Source organism: Lepisma saccharinum, chromosome 8 (genome assembly GCF_977018435.1).
Source record: "Lepisma saccharinum chromosome 8, izLepSacc3.1, whole genome shotgun sequence".
Classification (NCBI taxonomy): domain Eukaryota; kingdom Metazoa; phylum Arthropoda; class Insecta; order Zygentoma; family Lepismatidae; genus Lepisma; species Lepisma saccharinum.
The window spans coordinates 48,671,295-48,695,158 of record NC_139236.1 but is presented as its reverse complement, the minus strand read 5'-3'; the positions used below and the strand labels follow the sequence as shown (position 1 = coordinate 48,695,158).

Genomic DNA, 23,864 nt, shown 5'->3' with positions numbered 1-23,864 from the left:
TCGGGATTCGAATCAGGGACACTTGGCGTTGTAGCGCGATTATGATATTGGTGAGAACGTAACACATTAGTTTCTGTAGTGTTTCGTTCACGTGACGTTTGTTACTTGCATGTTGTTTTTGTTGTTCAAAAATGTATGCACACAGTAGCGGCGATTATGTGTCTTAACTTAACAAGAGGGGAGGGGTGGGGGTGGAGGAGCAAGGATAGTTTACTTTCCACTGATTGCAATAAAAAGAATCGTATTGAAAATGCAATTCGGGCAGATGATTTTGGCTCAAATCTACTGGTAGACAAGGCTTAGAATTAAGAGACCATAGTGCGGGAACAAAAAGTGTGTATAGGGGGGAGGACTGCTTCCCTAATCGCCGCCACTGTCAATACATTGAACTAATATGACACGGTAAAATACGGTTCTTAAGCGGTCACTTTGCCTTAGAGTTCATTTCAGAATTTTTCGTAGATACCTAGTGCTAACATGTTAAATTTCATCATTTCCTCTACATACAGACTTGCAATTATAGTACAAGTGTTGCCCCTGATGCAGCAAAAGGAGAATATATGTGTAACTGATTGAAGATGTAAACCCCACTTCCAAATACGCTCGACTTAATGAAATTCCGACGAATATCGAGCATCCTAATGTATTACAGCCACAGAGCAGCAGTGTCCTGTTATCTTTCAGAGTTGAACCAAATTTACATAAAGATTTTTCAGCACCTCAGAGCTTGAACTTACGTTAGCGTCTACTTATGAATTGAGCAGGCGAACCATTTATTGAACGAATCTCAGAAATATGTTCATTTGCAATGCACTTTGCTTCTTCAAGTAGCGTGAAGAGAGCTGCATAAACTATAAAATGACCCCTTATGCCTCTGTCGATGGCTTTTTCGGATTGATTTGATTTGTTTTATTTTATATTACGTGGTTTTGCTGCCACTTTTGGCTAATCACGAAGATAATTGATTGATTGAGTTGTTGTTATAAGTCCACTTTATGCACAGTAAAACTAATCGGGACTGAACCTACAGTTTAAAGTGGGATACGAACCACTGTGCAATGTACCTTCCAGGTATAGAACCAGGGACCCCATGATTATAAGGCCACAGCACTACCAATGCGTCAATCACGAAGATAACTATGAATGAATGGACAATCACAAACATATATGGACGACACAACACGAGTCCTTCTGTGGCAGATCCTGCGGCAAATAAACGAGAAAGGCGGATTTTTAATATATTATTCACTATACTATTCCGCACAATCTGGCTCAAAAAATATTTGTGTTGCAATTATTTCCGGGTTAGGCCCTTTTTTCCCCGTTTGTTTCCTCTACTACATTGCCAAAGTTCTGCTTTCCAAACAAGTAGCTCTACAATTGCTCTTACGATGCTGTGGCGAGAAGGCTAACCATTCGGCTACGCAACAGCTCGAAACAAGCAATTACCATCAGTGTGGTATGCGATATTGTGTTCAGTTGTTACGTTTATGATATATGGATAGTGCATCATTATTGAACATATTTACTTATCTGCTTTGTTGGATATGTTCATCTTGCTTTTAGATTAATGAATGAAAACAAGGCAGTTAAACCGTTTCCCACCTCTCAAAAAACTTGAAGATAAAAAAAGTAATTTACTTGTCTTCTGACTTGGTGCTGTGTTGAACGCTTTGAAAGTACATTGTTTTCGATATGCTGCATGAGTAGGTCTACTCAACGACGTCATTAATCTATGAGTATCGATCGAATATTACTGTACTTATATTAGATACCAGTAAACAGATCATTAATCTTAATCTGTCAAGAAGGTGTCAACAACAGAGCAAAATGTCTTCCTTTCTACATTTCTACACTTTGTGATAAATGAAGACAATGAACGTTTTATATTCCAATCCTTGTGTAAAGAAAAATACTGAGATTTGGTTTGATGTTGTTTGTGATATTAATAAATTGACAAGCATGCTGCTTTAAGCTTGAAACTAATATAAATCTGTATTTCACTGAAATGTAACTTACTTTCGATACACATCGAAATATTGTTTCTTAATGCGTACAGCTAACAAATCAGCATAATTGGTACAACATTATGAGGTAACGTTTAATTTTTATCCATACCAATAATAATAATAATATCCACTCCCGTGTTCGAGTCCTGGCCTGTTCTTTGTGAGTGTCCCTTCATCAGTGACGGCGCCACTGAAATTAAAATTAGTGGGGGGCTACAGATTTCGGAGTCAAATTCTCGGGGGGCTAACAAATATCGGCTAAAAGGTAATTAAGTCATACTTTATTACGGTATAATTTTACCAGTGACATACAGTCAAATCCAAAGATAAATCACTGAGATGTTATGTTTGTTCCAAAGGCATGAATCTTTTATGTCAATTAAAATGCAATAATTGTATTGTTTTCTTTTCCTAAGCCATTATCGAGAGGAATGGTATCACATACTTACTATTCATATTAACAGTAAACAAAGTACACCATAAAAATAGACTCATTATCAACTCGCTGGATATGTATAAATTCTACACGTAACACTCTTTATAAGTAAAGAATGTGAGTACTTTTTTGTTCAAATAAGAAAATAATCACAGCAAGAAACTACCATAAGGTATGCCTGTTTGTATGAGCAGCTACAACCTTGTTTAAATCTAAAGATTTTGCAAGCTCTTTCTCAAAGAGCAGAATAGATATAGCATTCAACCTCTCATTACCATTCGATTACGAATGCAAAACTTGATTTGCAGTAAGCAGCCGTTGATGGGGGTGTGCACATTTCAATAACACAAACCTTATTAAGTTTGTAAAGGAAATTTTAAACATTTCAACCATTGCAAGGAGCTGCTGAAGGGTCTTTATTTTGAGTTCCTTTCTGACTCAGTGTGCCATAACTCTGAACTGTTCAAATTACAACATTAGGGAGCTTCGAAAGATTGTAGCTTCTCGTGCATCAGAGAAGCGACACTAACTTATTAAAGTAGGCATCAAATAAACAAACCACCCTTGAACAGAAAGTTTCTAAATGGTTAACCACTGAATTTTTCAATTACTCCTACCTTTCTGCCATCAATATTCAGACTAATTTAATAAAGTAGGCATCAAATAAACAAACCACCCTTGAACAGAAAGTTTGTTAATGATGCCATTTTCTCTGCCATGATGAAATACCTTACTTTTTCTTGTTCAACGACTGAAATTCAGAACTTGGGGCTAAAACTGGGGAGGATGCCGAAATGCCGTTCACTTAGGAGGTGCCACTCAACAACGAACAAGAATATGTTTACTACAAATTCACTTCCAGTAACAAATGTCTTTCTAATTAATAACTCAGCTAATCACTTAACGTGATTATTTGTACAACCAATCATGGAAGTACAGCGCCACATTTCAACCTGGTGGCGGAAAATTGAACAATTTTCTTTTTATCGCCATCCTCTTCCCCAAGTCTGCATAGTGGATTCACCAAATTTCAGAGTTCTACGATGCCTCAAACAGGCTACAGAGGGCTCTGAGTTGGGTAACTTTAATTCCGGCCAGGCGGTACTATGGCATAAAATGAGTTTATACTACACTTTGGAAACATTTTACTATTCCTATATATAGTTACTGGTTAAATCTAGTTTGAATTTCAGTTACGCACAGACGCTATTTTCAATCAGCAAACACAATTAAGGATATTTCAAATTCACGACTACTTTAACTACATTAATTAATTAATTGTTGAGTCTCCACGACTGGCGCTACGTTCGTGATGTATCTGACAACTTTAATTCTAAACTCTTTATCAATACACTTTACCAGTTCATTTGAAAAATATATAACCTGAATTAAGTATTCACGTCTTGCTAAATATTATGTTTTGTAACATTTCAGATCAATCTAAAAGAACAAGTGATGGTGCTTCAAGAAGAGGACTAACCATTTGAAATATGATGGCTTCTCTACGTTGGGCCTCAAAGGTGTGGATCATTCTTGTACTTCTGAATGCATACAAGTGTAATTTAAAGCTGCATTACATACATACCATTGATACAACTGAAGGATTGTCACGTTCCCTTGTGACACTATGCAGAAAATATTTCCATGGTAAATTTATTAGTATTTTCCTGACGGCTGAAGATGAAATTCAGCTTTTACTCTCATCTGAAGTTGTTAGGACAACGGATGCATCATTTTCTATTGCAAACCTTGAGTTTACGCCACTACTAATCCATAATGAGTATCAATTGAACAATGTTGTAATGATCATTCTTAACAGTGATAAAGACATTTATCAGCTTGTCAATAAAATGCAACAGTATCCGTATTTCAACAATAGGGGAATGTTTCTTGTATTCTTCGTGTCTTCTCGCAGTAACGTTGAAGAAAATGCAAGGTTTATATTCCAAACATTATGGAAAGAATTCATCCTGAGAGTTGCTTTGATATACATTCCATTTCCTCTGAATGTAGATAATAATGAAAACTCTGCTTTACTGCGTGTGTTATCATATAATCCGTATCTAAATATAACTTATGAGAAGACTGTAACCTGGGAAACATTGGACAAAGCTTCGGAGGTGTTCAAAACAGCATACTCTTCCTGTAAAACAAAGAACCTTCACAAGTACATACTAAAGACAACCAGTATGTACTCTGAAATTCCACCTCACCTTTCGCTTATCAAAACACCCCAAGGAGAGAAGTTTGTAGGTTACTATACAGAAATATTTGATGCTCTTAGCCACTACATGAACTATACACCTAAGAACAAGTTTGCTCACAGTTGGTGGAATGTAGGGCATAAACTTGACAATGGAACTTGGACATATGCAATGGGTGATCTTGTATACAAGAGAGCTGATATGGCCTATTTGTCCTTAGGGTTTCTTAAAGATAGGTATGAAGTAATAGAGTATGCAGAATATATTGAGTTAAATCCTGTTAAGATTTTAGTGCCAAAGGGTCAAGAACTTTCGCATCTCGTAGCTATGATTCGTATATATAGCAAAGGAGTGTACGTAGCTATTATCTCAATGCTTATTCTAAGCATTTTACTCACTAGGGTTTTCCAAATATTTGCGCTGGTGAAGGTGAAAAGTGTTGGCGAGGTGGTCCTGAAGCAGTATAGTGTATTTTTAAGCATGTCAGTTCCTCAACCAAGGGACAACCCAAATCGTTTGAACTTCTTCATATGGGTATACTTCAGCTTGCTCACAAACTCTATTTACGATGGGAGTATTGTGAGCGTGTTGACTGTTCCAAAATATTATCCAGATCTTGACACCGTCAGAGCAGTGGCGGAAACGGGTATACAGATCAAGGGGGTCATGTTGTTTCGTAGCTTCTTGAACATCATGTCAGATCCTAACTTCAGGACACTGTACGACAGGTATGAAACAGTGGATGGAAACTACCCAGCACACTTGAAGAGTATGATGACGTACAGAAACTTTGCTATTGTGAGTGTTACACCCACTCTGGAGTACCATGTGTTGAAACTCGCCGTGAGCAACAGCTGCACCAAACCGTTCCATATGGTGAAGGAAAACCTTGGAACCTTGTTGAGCGGCATTGGCGTTCCCAAGGGATCTCCTTTTGTATCTCGCTTCAATGTGCTCATAAGGAGAATACATGAGGCTGGCCTCTACCTGAAATGGTATCACAATTCTATCATGAATTTAAAGCCCAGTGGTAAGTCTTGCAATGCAAATACGGTAATGTCACTAAGGCACTTGGAGGCTGGTTTCTATGTTTTTGTGTTTGGAAATATCTTTGCGCTAATAGCGTTCATAATTGAACTTCTCTGGAAGATATATAAAATACATCATGTGAAAACAGAGACGTACACAGCAATGAACTGCTTTAATTAGAATATACCTACGATACTGATCAGACTTATTTCAAAATAAGATATTATAATCTTGGATAATGTGACATGGTCGCACTTATAGGCTTTTTACAAGGGTCGTTCAAGGTTGACCGGGACTTTTATTTCTACAGAGGAAATAGGTAGCAGAAGAAACACCAAACTATGTCAGTTTTTCAAAGTATTCTCCGTGCACGCCGAAGCACCATTGCCATCGTTCTGGCAGCTCCCGAATTCCTTTGGCATAGAAAGAACTTGGTTGTTGTCGTAGCCACTGGAGGACATCGATCCGCAGTGCTTCGTCTGTCGTGAATTTCTTCCCTCCCAGATGGTCTTTAAGGGGTGCAAACAAATGATAATCACTGGGGGCTAAATCCAGACTGTAGGGGGAATGGGGCAGAACTTCCCAGCGCATGTCGGCCAGAGTTGTTGTTGTCACATTGGTCGTGTGAGGGCAGGCATTGTCATGGAGAAGAATGACATTTCCAGACAACATCCCAGGTCTTTTCTTGCGAATGGACTTTCGTACAGCACCACTCAACAATGTGGAGTAATACTGGGCATTAATCGTGCTCCCTTTGTCCAGAAAATCCACATGGTTAACGCCCTTCATGTCCCAGAAGACACTTGCCATGATCTTTCCAGTGGACGGCTGCGTTTTGCTTTTCTTGGGGGGCGGGGAACCTTTATGCAGCCACTCCATGCTGCGTGTCCACTTCTGATCGAATGTCAGCTGGCGGGGAACCCACCTTGCACAGATTTTGCGGAAGCGTAAGTGGTCGTGAATGATTGTCTCAACACTCCCGACAGCAATACCCCGAACTGTTACTCGCCGGTTCTCAAGAATTATTTGCTCAACACGTGCGATATTCACTGGTGTGAATGCAGTCGGGCGAATGTGTCCATGCGCTTCATTTGTCACCAGCTCCCGTCCTTCGTGAAACTGCTCACACCATTCGTACACTCTTGTCCGCGACATAGTTTGTTCACCATACTGTGCTTGCAATCGTCTGAAAATCTCAGCTGGTTTCACTTTCTCCTTCATGAGAAATTTGATTACACACTGCTGCTCCACAGCCACAGACACCCTGCTTGCCGCCATGTTCGCTGCAACTGCTGCGCATGCGCGAAATACGTCATGCTGGGCGCTAGTTACTCGCGAAGGAATACATTACGTCACCCGCAAGTTTCATCATGATCCGGCTATTCATCAATTTTTTACGTACGAAAATCCCGGTCAACCTTGAACGACCCTTGTATATTTTAACAACTGTTCTTTAATTCTCAATTTAACGATTTATCAAATAGATAGAGTTATAGCAGACACACACTAATATGATGTCCTGGGAGATATGGAAAGTATTTTTTAAATAATAATAATAATAATAATAATAATTTTGAGCTTATGTATAACCTAATACAGTAAAATTGCTCCTAACAGACACAGCAGATATTTCTTACCTTCTCTGCTGAAAGTGGAAGAGTATATGGATTACTTCTTAATTATTGTTTCTCACATTGTCTGTTGTTCAGAAGTTTTAAATTGGTGCTGGGCAATATTTGTCAGTGTCTGCATCCGCTAATGAGAATGTTCATTATTGATTGATTAATTTGCTGCACAGCATATTCATTTGGTCAGATGATTGAACCAGGGTATCTGCTCAGTCTCCATGTTGGGTTCGAGCCCCTTGGACCATGTTAGGGATTCGGGATCTGGCTGTCGACCGAACTCTTACACTACATTAACTTGTGTGTGTTGTGTTCCACCTCCAAAAATGGAGGTTGACGGAAGGGCATTGTAGTCAATTTTGTTTGCGCAGCAATTTTGAAGTGGAAATACTCTGATTAATTGGAATTTTTCGGTGTCCGAAATGGGACATGGCAATGAAAATCAGCACTTACCAAATTAATTTAATGATACTGCCCAGAGGAAACTAAGATTCCATTAGATCCAGTACATGTTAACTAATTTAAATCAAATTTTATATTTATCAACAAGCCTACACATAATCGAACTAATTACTCTCTATGATTATGCAATAGCTTATTTATTAATATTACATTTCAAGGGTACATATTAATTAATGAATAAATTTTAAAAAAAGATGTGTACGAGTAATGTTGTTGGGATAAAGACATTGACTTTTAAAAACAAATTTATCACGCTGCAGGTTCACGAAGGTTGAAGCCCCCACAGTTGCCCCAGGTACCAATTGATTTGAGGCTGGATGAGCCCCTGAGCCACTTTATGCAGGGACAAGGCCAGAAAAAGATTTTGACCTTAGATCACCCACCCCTGGAATCGAACCCGGGTCTCCCACGTGGCAGACACCCTACTGACTAAATCCAGCGGCTTCACATAACACTACTGAAAATTAGTATGTTGCTGCACTATGGAAATTTGTAACTGTTACAAATGAATGAAGGAAGGAAGCACAACGCACAATATCAACATATTACTAAAAATGGAAACAAAATACTGAGTGAAGGATACTTCCTTCGAATTTGCTGTATTGTTAATTACCCATAAGTACATTTCACAACTTTTTTTTAGAAAAATCAATAAAAAAAAATCTTTGCTCTACTACGCAGCATTGCATTTACATACTTCGAAAGATTTCTTACATACATATGTATAATTGTGTAAATAAAAGATTAAATAATAGCAAATTTTAATTGTAAAGGTGAATTACTGTATTTGTACATTTGACAAAATAAACCTGTTATCTCATTAACTTTCCCTACATTTACAAAACTATATATACAAGCTAGCAATTATGTGATTTCTATTCTTCAATATCTGAACCACCACCTCCATCCGTAACAATTTGGCTGACAATCACTTTCTTCATCATCTGCGGGAAGAGAGATGTACAATCTTTCATAAGTACATACTACAAAGAAAAAAACATTTCTAAAAATCTAAAATGATTTTAATACACTAAAAGTACATCGCCAGTGTCATTTTATCTTTCTTTCTATTAATTTCAGTGGCCATTGCCACCATCCTCTAAGGATTCTATTGCTTGGCAAGTTTTTATTGTGGCATGCCACGAAGTACTCTGCATGTCTGCAGTGTTGTCTACTCTTTTTTGGCATCAGCTATTGCAGTAGGGGAATTAAATGTGGTGTTAGAACCTCTGCGATGGAATAGTGGTAACTTTGTTGCCTTGTAATTAAGGGGTCCTGGACTAGATACCTGGTGGAGGCATATAGTGGTTTGGATCCCACTGTAGGTCCAGTCCTGATTAGCTTTTCTGTACATAAAGTGGACTCAAAAACAAAACCCAAACAAACAAATGCAGTGAATCTGTGGACTGTCAATGTTCAATTCATGTGCGAAGTGCATAATGACATGCGTTTCTTTGATTCTTGTGTCTGTCAGTGTGAGCTGTGTGTCTGGTATATATTTTTTCTGAAGCATGGCTCAAATTCTGGCAGTCACAAAAATCAAACACATGCCTTTTTGCACTTATTATAGTTAGTGAACAGGCACAACATATATCTACGTTAGCAGACAAGCACAACACATCTACTGCAGCCAGGGGGGCACGAGGGGGCAACTCCTATTCAAAATTTATGTTGAAAACATTAATTCTTGCAGTGTCATATGTTGTAGTTACATTGAGTTCGTGAATGTTAGGTATTGTAGTGAGACCACTGCTGTTATTGCATACAACAGGCAAGAATTGAAAGAGAAGCAGCATATATTTTCCTGTACTGTCGGCAATCTATAAAGATCAGAGGCTGTTGTCTTTTCTTTTGTCAGTATTGTTGTGAAGAACTGTTTCTCCTTTTGTTTTAAGTGGACTTTGTGTTTTTGATATATGCACACAGCTCAGTGACTTCTCTTCTGGCATTGTTGTTAAACGGTTTTATTGTCCGCGTACTTGCTGTTCCTCTTTTCTCCAAGTCACACTGGAATAAAAATTTCAGATGCTTTCTAGATATCATCACTCATCAGGTCATGCTCGGGATACTATTTAACGCAAGTTGTATCGTGACGGTTAGTTTACCTGTTAATACGTTCTCTATGTTCCACGTAACATGTTTAGTAAAGTACCATTTCAGACTTTGCCGAGGAGCCCAAAGTTTGCAAAGAAATGTTACAGTTTATTGATGGGGATGGTGCGGCAGAAGGGGATTTTAACAAAGCTGAAGCTTTGTCCCAAACTTGGTCCGAAATCAATTCTATGGGGCACAAGGGGGCAAAAATTGAAGTAAAAAAAAAAAGCAAGGCTAGCAGAATTTAAGAGTAGCATGACAAAATGATGTTCAAAATGGAATGAGTGTTCAACTGTTCATATATTTATTTTTTCTTCCAGAGGGACAAGGACACCTCAAGGCAAGGTGGGGGAGTTCAGAGCCATAGCTAGGGGTGGCAAACAATCTAAATTAAAGTGTTATAAAAGAGAGAATGCGGCGCATATTAAATTAATATTGTTTTCAGTTTGCAATAATATGGATCTAGAAATTTTCTTGCGAGCGAAGCGGACAATATCATCATTCTATTCTGTAATGCATTGTAAATTACCAGAGAGAGAAGTGAGACTAACTATGTACTTCAGACTGTTACTGCTAAGCAGTTTGGTCTTAAATGCATGAACAATTGTTTGGACGAAAAGAAGCATGCACATTTGAGAGATTTACAATCATTTTTGCTGTTGGTTTGTTACGAGGCAGATAAATTGATTATGTAATGCATTTAAATATGTTATATATGTGTATTAAATAAACCTTGAATACAGTGGTAACATGTTGCATATGTGTAAAACATATGTTGTACATGAAAGTTATACATGTCTAATGTACAAAAAGAATTATATTTGTCATGTATTTTCTGTCTTTCACAAATACAGTTTGTGTGCTTGTTTTCAATTATTAGCTAATGTGAAATTGAACGTTTGAAAAAATATTTCAAATCGTTTGTCCAACACAAATGCTTTAGCACCAACTTCCCCCCTTTTTTGCGTGATTTACGAGGATAATAACGTCTTTCATACTACTACTACTACTAGTAATAAGAATAACAATGTCATCATCATTATTATTATTGGCACATTTATCTTGGTACTTGCACCCCACCACCCTCCAGACAAAAATTCATGCATACATCTTTTATGTTTTCTTTATTTTCAACATCGCACCCCCTAAATTCTATTCCGCACCCCCAGATGATTAATCCTGGCGCCGCCACTGACTGCAGCGGCTACTAACAAGGAGTACCAGACTATGCTGTGGATGCACAGGTAAAAAAGTACTTTCTTTCAGTGTATTAACTTGCTACCCTCTTTTTCATTCCTTGAAACATGAATAAAATAATTTTGATATCCTTATAGCAATCAGAGCACTCTTTCCATTATTCATTAGATGAGCGAAATAGCTACTGATGTTTCAGCTTTGACTTTATTCTAAATTCTGAAATCTAATTAGAATTCCAGTTAGACCTAAGGAATTAGTAAAAACCTTCATGCAGATTGTCTCATGTGTACTAGTACTATCATGGTGAAATAGTTACAAATATTTCAACAGTAGGAATGTAATGCAGGATCTGTCCAAGATACATCTTTTAGAATTAAGAATATGAGCAGAGTTCGAATGAAGCTCTACTTAAATTTGTCCAGTTGCTAGCATGTTCTAACCAGGGATAAGTGATATTAGGAACTTGATATACCCTATTTACACATGTATAATGCGCACCCTGGTTTTTGAAGTGGAAAAGCAGCAAACAATTATATCTCATACATAATGCGCAGTTCAATTCAGGTTCAAGAAATGGCTTTCTAAGTTGTAGGTTCTAAATCTGCTGCTATGCTGATCAAGAGCAAATTACATCATAGCTATTCAATGTGGACCAAGAGGAGAATATTGTATTGTGTATACAATGAGTCACCAACCCTCCCCCATTCTCCCTCCACTGTGTTTAGCATCCCAAAACTTTGACTTCTGTAACCACCTTGTTTATTCTGTAGTAGAAAAAAAGCAAGATCAAAATTATGTTATGGATTTGCAGCACTCGGCAAGTTATTTTATATTATTTCGTGCCCAACAAATACTGCTGATACACATCCCATGTGATGGGAGGTGCTTGCTCAAATTCTGCCAGAACGGTGCAGCACTGCTCTTCTCGGTGTCACAAAATGTTCCGCTACAAAATGAAAAATCATGAGAAATGACCATTTCATTTTTATAGTTACTTTTTTAAAAAATTGTTATTACTAAAGAAATCTAAACTAGTAATTTGTATTTGCGCCTGTTGATATATACAAATTATACACAGTGACATAGTGAAAACATGTGGCTTTAATGTTGGCCATCTGAATTTTTCCGTGCATAATCTGCACCACAGTTTTTTGGGGCAAAAATTTTGGAAAAAAGTGTGCATTATACATGAGTAAATACGGAATATCAGTCTAGTCAAGCAATTTTAGCAAACCTGAAAATTTTTGTATTGCGATAGTCAACCATATTTTGATACATAATCTTCAAGAATATCACACATGATGTAGCCAAAATTATTCATGCAATAGGTGTATACATCCACTTGTCAGTGCATTATTTTAGAATCTTTCTGAATATTCATCCATATTTTGGGGAAGGAAGAGGCTTGACTACTAACTGTGTAAAAATGTGCTATTATGGCTTTACCATCATGCAATCCCACTACTAGTAATTTTAGCTTGATGAAGGGATCATTGAGATTTCATTTTTTAAAAAAAAGCCTAATAAATATATGCACAATGGAAAGCACAATTAATTTTTTCCCACATAACACATTACCCTGCAGTCATAATAATACAATAAATTGCAATATTTTAAGTGCTTTAACGTGTTATGAACTTACAATTGATTGAAAGTAATATTAGTCTGACCACTCCAGAGGAAAGAAATGTGGTAGTCAATTACTCTCACAACTGTACATTTCAATTTGTCAACAAACACTCGCACAAGCTTTTTGTTTCCAGATATTGTCAGTTTGAATCTACTAATCTACATATTCTCTCTCTCTCTCTTTGTGGCATTCCTAAAGTGAAGATTTATTGCCATGGCAACATATCTTGCACCTGTCCCTATCCTGGGCAGTATTACACATACTAATAGGTACAGTCACGGACACTGCTGGGTTGTAACAATTCCATTGAAAGTCAATGTATTCATTACAACCCAGAAGTGTCCGTGACTGTACATACAAATTGTCTTTATTATAGACTTGAATAATAAAATAAAATAGCATCACTTCAATAAATGCCTCTACTCATGCATGATTTTTTATTTCTGACACGATGAAATGGCAATGTAAGAAAGTCATTAACAAGTTTCATAAGCTACAATTTTTTTAAAAAACTCTCAATAATTATTACTATGTATTATGACTGTCAACAGAAAACAACATGGGAAGACTTGATTATTATTTGCATGGTATAACTCACCAGATTTCCACTTCCTCACGGAGTTCATTAATAGGGTAGTAATGAGTACCTAAGACCACAGAAAGAAAGATTATTATTACTATCATTGTACAAAATGAAAAATAGCAGGGGTATGCGATTAAAATTTTTAAATTGATGTTGAGGTGCACTGATATGATATGAAATGACAACCATTTTTTGCAAACTCTCAATGACACATAGTGGAACCTCAATTTTACATTTTTCAGGGAACAAAGGTGAAAAAAAATTAAAATGTGGAAACTTTTATAACATTTTACGTTATTGGGACCATGAAGATTGAATGTAAAATGTGAAGAAATGAAAAATCTGGGAATGTAAAACTGAGATTCTACTTAGTCTGGCCATAAATACTGTTTCAAACTTTCGACTTGGACTATACATCCAGTAGTCAGGCTCATGAACCATGCTTGTGCTGAAGTTCACTCCTGACCATTGTGTCTTTAGCTGTGAAACAGCAAGCATGTATCTTCTTGTGCTTAGCATGGAGTGGGGAGAGTAGCCGTAATTGCTCTGCATATGGTTGGGAAGTCACTCACTGAGATTTTCCAGCCCCTAAAAATCTCGAAGATCAGCAAAAGGTTTGTGTATCGGACAATCCAGAGATTCACTGATATTGGTAGCATGAAAGATCGCCCAAGAGTTGGTCGACTTCACACCGTATGAACAGCTGCGGCTGTTAAAGCAGTGCTGGCTCGCATCTGCTGAAATCTCATCCGGAAGCAAGTGATTGATAAAGGCCTGTGCGAGGGCGAAACTGATTGGTGCTATTTGTGTGTAATATATGTAAGTGTAACATACTAAACGAACATTTAAAAATCTGAAACCATATTCAATTTATTCACAAAATAGTGTGCAACAGTATTTATGGCCAGACTAGGTACAGTAATTGTCTCCTAAATCAAATCATGCAATTACTCTGCTCAGTATTATTTCTGAAAATACAGTTGCATTAACTATATAAATTTGTTTTTATATTCTCACGAGCCACCTTTGGTGTGAGAAGTCTTCAGTTCAATCGCCAATATGAGCTTCAAATTTGGGGGTTGAGTAGTAAGGACTACTGCTGCAGGGAGAGGATCTCGCTCAAATGGCAAATAGTTTGCATGGATGATGCTAGATAGCTTACAGAATTGAGATCTTCTTGCTCGAGCGAATAACACTTGAACAGGCAAAAGGAGCAGTATACACTTGAAACCCAGTTGTACACGTTTAACCGTAATTCGTCTGTGGTAGTGGGCTCTCAAATATGAATCGTGAAGTGAAAGACAAAGTGAAATTGAAACTTTTAAGTGAACATAGCCATCATCTCCATATTTAAAATATAGTTTAGTCTATTTTACCAATACACAGCGATGTATGAAAATGAAATAGATGATTATGGGGTGAAACTAAAAAAAGGTAAAAAAAAAAAGGTAAAGTGTTCCCCTGTGCATAGCACCACGCCATGAAGGCGTATAGGGGGTGTGGGGGTAACGCCCCACACTTTCTTGATCCGGTCGTGAGTGGGGGTGATGTGATCAGCATCACGCCCCTGACCGCCTTTACCCCCCAGGGTTTCCCCCAGGTACCCATGTTTTTCGACGCTGGGTAGGCGCCGGGGCCGCTTCCATCGTTAGAAAAGTTCCCGGATTTGAACCGGCCGGGGATCGAACCCGGGACCTTTAGCATGGTAGTCAGACGCGTTACCGACTGAGCCACCGCGGCCAACCGGGGTGAAACTACCAGGGCAGATTTTTACATATATATTTCTACAATTATTGTCACATTGAAATGATATTCCATTGTATACGCCCAAGGGTGGGATACTCGAATGAGTACAAGCGAGCGAAAGTGGTCCCATGTCGTACTCTAGTGTGGACAATTGGGAAGCTACTTCAGAAGATTAGTTGTAGACTCTGGTGTAGAAAGCCAGAAGACAGCTGTAACAAAATAACTGCACCACTGCTAAAAATAAGGGAATATTGAAATATGATTAAATTGCCATTGTAATAATGTGCAAAACAATGGCAAATTGCACCTGGGATTGTTCCTTGGTGCATCTTGATTCTTTTTTGTTATTTTTGCACTGCTGTTTTTCATTCCACTCTCTGCCAACAGGTGTCTCTGCACCTGTGTGCAAATGGCTGCCGCCTGTTCCTGACGTGCAGCCATGTTTACTGGTGGAAATCGTGTGAATAGTGGGTGGAAAATCTGTGTAATGGATTTCACTCTATCGCTAGATTACTAAAGTGTGTTCCAGCTGTGTCTGAGAGGTAGCCTGGACAATTCTCAATTACTAATGTGCAGTAACTGTGACCAGTGTACAGGCAAGGGGGAAATCCTAAGCGATACTTCACCATGCACACAAGGCAAGATTATGGCCCTGAAATCAGCTGGTTTTTCACATCGGCAGGTTGCGGCAGAGGTGGGTGTACATCACAGCACTGTGGTGAGAGTTCTTAGGAAGCAAGCAATTCATGATACTTCGTCCATGAGGAGCCAGTGTGGGAGAAACCCCAAAACAAGTCCACGAGTTGTGCACATAATAACTTCATTAGCATTACGAAATCGATCCTCTACCACAAGAAAAATTGCAGCCACTGTCGCTGATGTTGGTAACACTGTGTCACATATGACCATAGCCAGAACACTTAAGAAAGCGGGAATTTCCAATAAAAGGCCAAGGTAAAAGCCCTGTCTCGCACAAAAGCATATCATTGATAGTAGGAAGTTTTGCGAATGGAAACATGTAATTTTTTCTGACGAGAAGAAATTTATGTTGACTATTAATGATAGTGGTGTTCGCCTCTGGATGAGAAATGGTGAAGAACTGAAGAGTGATTGCAGTTTAGAAACACACAAGTTCAGTGCAAGTGTAATGGTGTGGAGATGTTTCACATCGAGGTGTGTGGGCAGGCTGGAAATTTGTACTGAAACAGTTAATGCTGAAAAATACGTATCAATTTTATCAAAAAGGTTGTTACCAACTGCTAGAGATTACTTCTGAAATGAGAATTTAGATTATTTCATCTTCCAGGATGACAAATGCTCCCTGCCACAGAGCCCGTGCAGTGAATGAGTGGTGTTCTGACATGGGTATTAACCAATTATGGTGGCCACCCAACTTGCCAGATCTGAACCCGATTGAGAATTTGTGGCACCTCATGTCCCGTCGGCTGCAGGGAAAGCCCTTCAAGTCTAAGAGGGAGCTCATGTGGCCACATGGTACCATGGATTGGATGTGGACCTGTGTCAGCAACTTGTCTACAGTATGCCACACAAGTTTTCTGCACTGAACGCAGCTAAGGGGTGGCATACCAAGTTCTGAGTGTCATTTGTGTTGTAATAGTTTTCATGTTTCTCTTAATGTTCAATGGGTTTATTCCTGGTTCATAGTTTGAGCAGATACATTGAGTTTTGCTAGCAAAAATTGTGGTTGAAATACGATTTATTAATAATGTCACTTTATTCAAAATTAACATGTAATGATTATTTTATTGAAAAAAAATGACAAAAGGTCAATATCCAGGCTTTAATTATTAACAGACATATAAAACAAGGCCCAGGATAAATCTAAAGTATAATATGAGCGGTATAATTGTCTACATATCACCTAAAACACAGTTTGCGTTCCATTGTGTTAAGTGGTACAGTTATTTTGTTACAGACTGCTCGCTTCAGGTTTGGGAATAAGGCTATGTGGGCAATTCATTTTTTTTAAAATTTATTTCTTTGATACACAAAACACATCATTAAAAATGTCAATGATTCCTTTATGTGATTATTTAATATATGTTAATGGTTTGAGAAGTAGAAACTGCAGTTTTACATATCGAGAGCACATGAATTGGGCTCTCATGTAACCAAGTGGTTAACACTCTCGCATACTTATTGAATATACATGAAAGTATATTATTTGATTACTTTTCCCTGGTTTAATTAATGGATGATGCTTCAGCCTGATAGGTCCCATGGAATAAACATGTACTTTTTAAAATGATTTTTTTTCCCAATGGCATGTTGGCTGTAACTTAAATCAAGGCTGCAAAATACAAACCTATCCATCCCAAACATCGCCATACTTGTTCTTCTCAGCTCCTGTACTTCGTGCTGGTATGCTGCCACCGATTGCTGGTGGAGAGCCTCCTGTCCTCATTCTTATGGCCTCTTCTTGGCTCAAACTCCTTAAAACAAAAGTGGAATGTAAGTGCAAGTACTCTAAACTTGTGAAAACAAATAAACTTCTTAGCCTCTTCAGCTTCTAAGCCTCTCATGATGCGAGAAGTTTGTGCTTTTCAAATGAGCAGGGCTGCACAAAAAATTCATAGCAGGAAAACTATTTTCTATTACACTTGAGTGGGTGTTTCCCCTGAATGGATAGATCAAACTGTCCTCTGGTAGTGTGGTATCAACAACAGAGCCATATTGTCTAACCTCCGATATCCACACAAGAATATGTTGTGTTATGATGCATCATGTCGATTAAACTGACTACAAAACTCTCGCTGAGTAGCTATTACAGACCTCTATGAATATAAAGCTCCACATGCAGTCACCTACAGCGAAATGCTTTATGAGAAACTAAACTATCAGATGGCAGCTATCATATAGAACCATGTGAGGCAATGTTCCCAACCTTGTCATTTAAGGCTTGGCTGGACCTTTGGCCGACACGAGGGCAGCTATTTTTTAATTTTCCTCTTCTTTCGGAAAACTGCTATGATATTCCAAAATCTGAAAAACTACATCTGCTTAGAATTCATTTTAGAGTATTCACTTGGTTTGCTTTTGCTCTTGTCTAGATGTTATCAATAGTTTAATAGACTTGTGTAGTCAACTTGCTGTTGGCAACAGCAAAAAGCAAACCACACGAAGATTCATGTGAATGATGCAGAACGAATTCAAAGCTTTCCTCAATTATTGAATTTACATTGCATTTCATTGTTATATTAAATTTAATTTACAAACTTCAACATCAAAAGCAGATGGCTACTCTAGGACTATGATAAACTTCAAGTATTAATTCCTGGTTTTCAAGGGAAACGTCCCAAAAATTCAATTGCACAAGCAGTGTTTTCTCTATTTAAACCTTACCTGGACCTCCCTAATGGCGCAGTGGAAGCGTTGTCGCCTTGTAATGAAGGGGTCCCCGGTTCAATACCCAGTGGAGGCACAAAGTGGTTCAGATCCCACTTTAAACTGTAGGTCCAGTCCCGATTAGCTTTTGTGTGCATAAAGTGGACTTAAAACAACAATTCAATCAATCAACCTTACTTACCTATTACAGCCTCTCAACCCATGCCTCCCTAGACCCCCATACACACACCCACACCCAGCCACATCTGAAGAAGACTTTTGTGTACTGCTATCATTTTTACCCTTTTTTTATGTCTATGTTATTTTTAGTTATCCATTTTAGTCCAGTTTTGAAGAACAGTTCAAATGTTGGTAGAGGGTGGATATGTTGCATATAGAATGTCTATGAAGGTTGTTGACAACTTTAAAATTTAAGGGCATGACTGTTAATCTTTAGAGGAAAAGTGACCTAAATTTAGACCACCAAATGTGTTGCCCTACGGATGGGTGATCAACATGCTGACAACCACCATCACCACATGGCAGCAATTAACAAGTCATTTCTTCAAAACTACACACAATACTGTATTTCAGTTCAGTCTTTCTTGTTCATTTATACACATATGAAGGAATGACATATTTCAATCACAAAACAATGTATTTATTATTATGTAGTTTCTTTAAGAAATACGTTTTACTAAAAGAGTAATTTTTTGTCTCCAAAAATTGTTAGTAACTTAAGAATGAGTATTACTCTTCAATCATTGATTTATGCTGATATGTTTTACTTTTCCATGTAATAATAATAAAAAAAGAAACTTGTTTTACAAAGTGTGGTAATTATTGGTCCAGCAAGAGACCCCTAAATTCAAAATTGGGGGACGAGGATTACATGGCCTCAAAGAGTGGTTTTCTTGTGCTCCCTTGTAAATTTGGTCATCCAACGTCCATAGGGCCAATGCTATGAGCGATTTTTCCTGTAAGATGGCAACACTGCTTTCCATATCCATTGCTATTATTTTTTCTCCAAGATGAATCTGGCTATTTTCAACATGACTTTGCATGGTTGTGGGAACATAAAACTAATACAAAATACATTCTGCCTTTGTGACAATTAGTTCCCTTGGTTGGAAGGTTATTCTTATATTTATTTGCTTGCTGTTGTATATCAAAAGGCACAAGCGTTTCAATATGATAGAAATTATTGATATATTGGGAATATGTCATACTTTCTGCGCCGATGTTACTTGCACAGCTTTTTTTTTACATCATATCACATTTTCTTTTGATTAAAATATTAACAAAATGTTTGTAATTTGAAAATAAGGATATTTTTTACATTTTTTTTATCTATGCACACATATGTTGTGTTTATGCAAAGGTCATAAAAATCCGTTATAATCCTTACAAATCATTCACTTCTACCACAACTTAGCTCTATAGCCTGTCAAGTTAAGTCCCAATATGCACAGATCACTGTGGAGCAATTCCTATTACATCATCCTCCCCACAACTCTTCTACGTACTGGTCTGGCCTTGAGAGTACCAGTGGTGCCAACTCAGCAAAATTAAGCTAAAACAAATATGGCAAACGATTTTCACTGTGTAGCGTGACGGTGCCGGCTCATATTATATCAGTGGTTCATTTTATTTAATCCGGCCTTTGAAAATGCGTGCGGTGTGCAGATTGTAAACTGTAGTATGACGCATGCACGTTAAGGTTAATAACGAAGAGAAACTACAGGGCGAATGACTTCATTTTCTGAATGCGACATCGAGCAGCAGCCTGTCTTTTTTTTTTAAAGCTGAGTGGGGTGGGGGTTCTTTTGTTTATCATACAACAATCACTACGAGAAGGCAATCTGATAAGACGCTTGCCTGTGTTATTTTCTAAAGCATTGGAATGTTCTTGCTCTTTACTCTTGGCTGCATATTTTTGAAATGCAAGCTCCTCTTTTATATCTTATCAATATCAATCAGTATGCGAACAATATTTCACCGTTGTTTAACCCAATCTTTCTTTATCTGACGTCACAACTGCAGGCAATATTTTCACCCCCATCTGACCCCATCATTCATGTGGAAGAGGTTCTTGATTTCAGAGGCGTTTCTCTGATGTTGAAGTGGTGTGTGTTTGCGTGTGAGAACAATGGTTTTATTTCATACATTTCTTATGCTGGCAAGAAATATCCCTAATATAACTTAATTCATTTAATGTTTAAAGGGAAAAAAATATCAAAATGTATTTAGAATTTAGCGTAATCAATAGCTAGAGTAGGCGAGGGAATACTAATTTCATACCTTTCACATTCAAATTTTGTTGAAAATCCTCAAATGCTCCCTCCAGGTTGCAACACTGCGAACCAACGTCGCCGTGGAGAAGGGAGTGGGGAAATGTGGTGTGAGGTGGGCAATCAATGGATTGCAGGGCCTTGTTTTTAAACTTGTCAAGTTATAGCAGTACTCTTTAATAGTATCTTATGTGAGAAAGGGGACTATGTTGGGAAATTGACCATATTTGCATTTACAAACCTATACGGGTTCTTTCTTTTTTGATCATAATCCTCTCTATTCTTCCTTCTAAGTTCTTCGTAGCTTGTGTATGACTGTGCTGGTGGCAGAGGTTCCTCTTCTATGATGGGTGCTGGAAAGGAAATTATTCTTAATATGACTTATACAGTGTGTATAATATAACATTTGGAAAACAGACTCATATTTGAAAACAATAATGCAAAAATTTGATATCCTTGAACATCCAGGATAAATCATCTAAGGATGCTGAGGGGATGTGATGCTGAAAATAAGGAAAACATGAAACAGGCATGCAACCTTTCAAAACTGGGGGAGCAAGGTGCCAAAACTGGAGGGAAGAGGTCAGTTTACTTTCCCTTGGTAGATAAGGTTTAGCATAGTGTGGGGGCCAACTGCACCCCTAATAGCTGCCACTAATTAACATAAATTACTGACAAATGAAATTATGTGTGTGAAATATATAAATTTAGATTGACATTCATTTTCCAGGGAGGCTGTGCTCTCCTTGCCCTCCCCCTGGATGCCCATGATGATATGTATTAAGTCTTATACCCTAAGAAAGTGGTCATACACAAGACCACTACACTTCGCGTTGCAACTCGCATGAAATAATTTTCCGAGCACGACCTGGTGATACCTTGGAAGCAGCTGAAATTTTGCTCCAGTGTGAAGAAGAACCAGTAGGCAGAAAATAAAGTTTATCAACAATGCAAAAAAAGAAAAGAAAAACATAACACACATTAAGCTATCGGCAATTATCGAAAACCACAAACAGACCACTTGAAGAAAAAAAAAAATCATAACACTGCTGACGAAAGAAAAAAATGGCCTCTGATCTTTATAAAGGCTGCCACCACTACAGAAAAGTATACATGTTGTCATCTCTTTCAGTGCTTGCCTGTTGCATACAATAATAACGGTCTTACTTCAGTACCTTAACATTCGGCACTCAATATGACGACATGACATAATATGACACTCAAAGTGTGAGTGTTTTCACAGTTGTACATAGGGGGTGCTGAAGAAAATTAAGAGCTGTGCAAGCAGCCCCTGCCCTTGACCCTCTCTCATCGAGAAAGTGAAATCTTTTCCATGGTTTATGAAGATTATGATGTTTATGAATGTTTTCCATTGTCTTTAGCTTGGAGATGTGTGTTGTTGTGGAATTAAGTACGTCTGTTACCTTACCGTGAAGCAGAACAGACCGAAGGTTTCGTGCAAGTGAATATACCACCCAACATGACATTCAGGAAACAGCAGTTATAATTTTACGCCATTTGGTTAGGATTTGGTAGCAATTTCCGATGTGTTCTTTCGCTATTTTAATGAGTAGCGTAATCCAGTCATGGAAACATACAACAACGACTGGGGTTCATTGTGCATCACACGTCACCTTATATGGTTGGATGATCTCCCACCTAAGTGAATGAGTGAGTAGCATCAGGAGGCCAGCAATCGGTAGGTAGGCCCGGGCCTCAATTGGCTGTTGCACCACAGGTTAAATATGATAATGGAAAAACTAGGCATGCAACATAAATTAAGAAAGGGAATATTGTCAACAATATATGTTCAAAAAGGAAAAAAAAAGTAGTATTGTAGAGAAAAAAACAACTTTTCCTGTGAAATGCACTGTGCAATAAAGACATAAATGTGAAGGAAAGGAACCCTACACATTCTCGGTCAGAATGGGTGTGGTGTGATGAGCATCATACTCCAGTTGTCTTGTTGTCTTTTACCTCCTAGCTACCCACTGATTAGAGGCTAAGTGAGCCCCAGAGCCATTTACTGCAGGGACCTAGTCGCAAACACGTAAACCCATCATCACACTACATATTATTCCAGTTCTATGTCGATCTTCATAAATCAAAAATATTTGGATAGTCTTGAATATAAATTCTAAAAAAAGGACCTCTAAAGCTTACTGTCAACAGTTGGCCTAAAGGAATCATCTAGTCCCTCTGCTTGGTATGGCCTTTCGTCAATATCATGCTTGGGGCTGACATCACTGTAGGTCTCGTATGAGCTACCAAATGGAGGAAGAGCCGCTCCAAAAGATGGATCAAGAGATAACCTGAAAAAAAATCATATTAATTTAAATTTACATCTTGAAATATTATTATTATTTTAAAAAAGTGAATATCGCAGTGAGGGGGGACTCAACAGTGAAGAGAAGAAGGGATCACAAACCTGAGCATAGAATCATGTGACATAATTCAGTTTGGTATTTTATTAGTCTAATATTAGGCCACACGTCGGATGAAATATTTGACTCAAGTCACCTTGTGAAGGGTTGTGATAAAAAAAAATGAAAGTCTGTGGAATTTGGTCTCATGTGAAGCAGCTTGTGACAAAATGATCTGCATATGTGCGAAACCATTCCCTTCAGCCAGAGACTTCTAATTACAGACCGGAAAATGGGTTAAAAATTCTCCTTGAATAGCCCCTGTGGCCCTCACAATAAATATTGCTCCATGAAAGAGCAGTAGCAGTATATAATACACATATAGATTATATTCAAAACATGTAAATTGATACATCAATTCTTCATACACACTCATTCTGCTGTAAACTCTTATTATTTCTGTCAGTTGGTGTCCAAGTGACACATATACTGTAGCATGTTTCTTGTTGCTTAGGTCTGAAAGCTCCCTTACAGCAGCATTATTCAACGAACGATCACGGCCTAGTACTGGGCCCTGGCATAAACTATATCTGTTCTCTAGAAATTTATCATTTAGTTTGTGCGGCAATTTTCATTTGAAAAATATTTTGTAGTGGAAATATTCTGATTCAGCACTTACCAATCACCTTTTCAAAAAATAATTTACTGGTCTGTGGTCGCGCAAAGGTTGAGACCCACTGCCTTGGAGACAAGATCTGTCTCCATCTTCAGGGGTAGTAGGTTCAGGGCTCGAAAAATCCCGGTCAGCAGGTCGCCATGGCGACTAAAAATTTCAGCCTGGAGACTGTGA

The 23,864-nt window shown here is 38.0% G+C and overlaps 2 protein-coding genes across 3 annotated transcripts in view; one reads left to right on the top strand and one right to left on the bottom strand.

The window, feature by feature from the left end:
- Positions 1 to 4,634: 4,634 nt before the first annotated feature.
- LOC145991775 (glutamate receptor-like) lies at positions 4,635 to 15,479 on the top strand. Its single transcript, XM_083127825.1, has 2 exons — positions 4,635 to 5,679; positions 15,403 to 15,479. The coding sequence occupies exons 1-2, from the start codon at positions 4,635 to 4,637 to the stop codon at positions 15,477 to 15,479; spliced, it is 1,122 nt and encodes a 373-aa protein (XP_082983951.1).
- The window catches only part of LOC145991457 (OCIA domain-containing protein 1-like), a 35,805-nt gene continuing 19,902 nt past the window's right edge, over positions 7,962 to 23,864 (bottom strand). The window contains exons 4-8 of one of the 2 annotated variants that reach the window (XM_083127462.1): positions 22,815 to 22,963; positions 20,893 to 21,004; positions 17,342 to 17,468; positions 13,285 to 13,333; positions 7,962 to 8,709 (exon numbers count right to left, since the gene is read on the bottom strand). In XM_083127462.1, coding sequence (XP_082983588.1) covers positions 17,342 to 17,468; positions 20,893 to 21,004; positions 22,815 to 22,963 — 388 coding nt within the window. In that variant the 3' untranslated portion in view covers positions 7,962 to 8,709; positions 13,285 to 13,333. Of the gene's footprint in view, positions 8,710 to 13,284; positions 13,337 to 17,336; positions 17,469 to 20,892; positions 21,005 to 22,814; positions 22,964 to 23,864 lie in introns of both variants that reach the window. The other variant, XR_014442062.1, reaches the window with a different exon arrangement.

Excerpts from the sequence above, each read along its gene's own strand:
- LOC145991775 (XM_083127825.1), top strand. The coding sequence starts at position 4,635 with ATGTACTCTGAAATTCCACCTCACCTTTCGCTTATCAAAACACCCCAA. Across the intron at positions 5,680-15,402 it reads CATGAATTTAAAGCCCAGTG|GTGTCTCTGCACCTGTGTGC; the intron begins GTAAGTCTTGCA and ends CTCTGCCAACAG.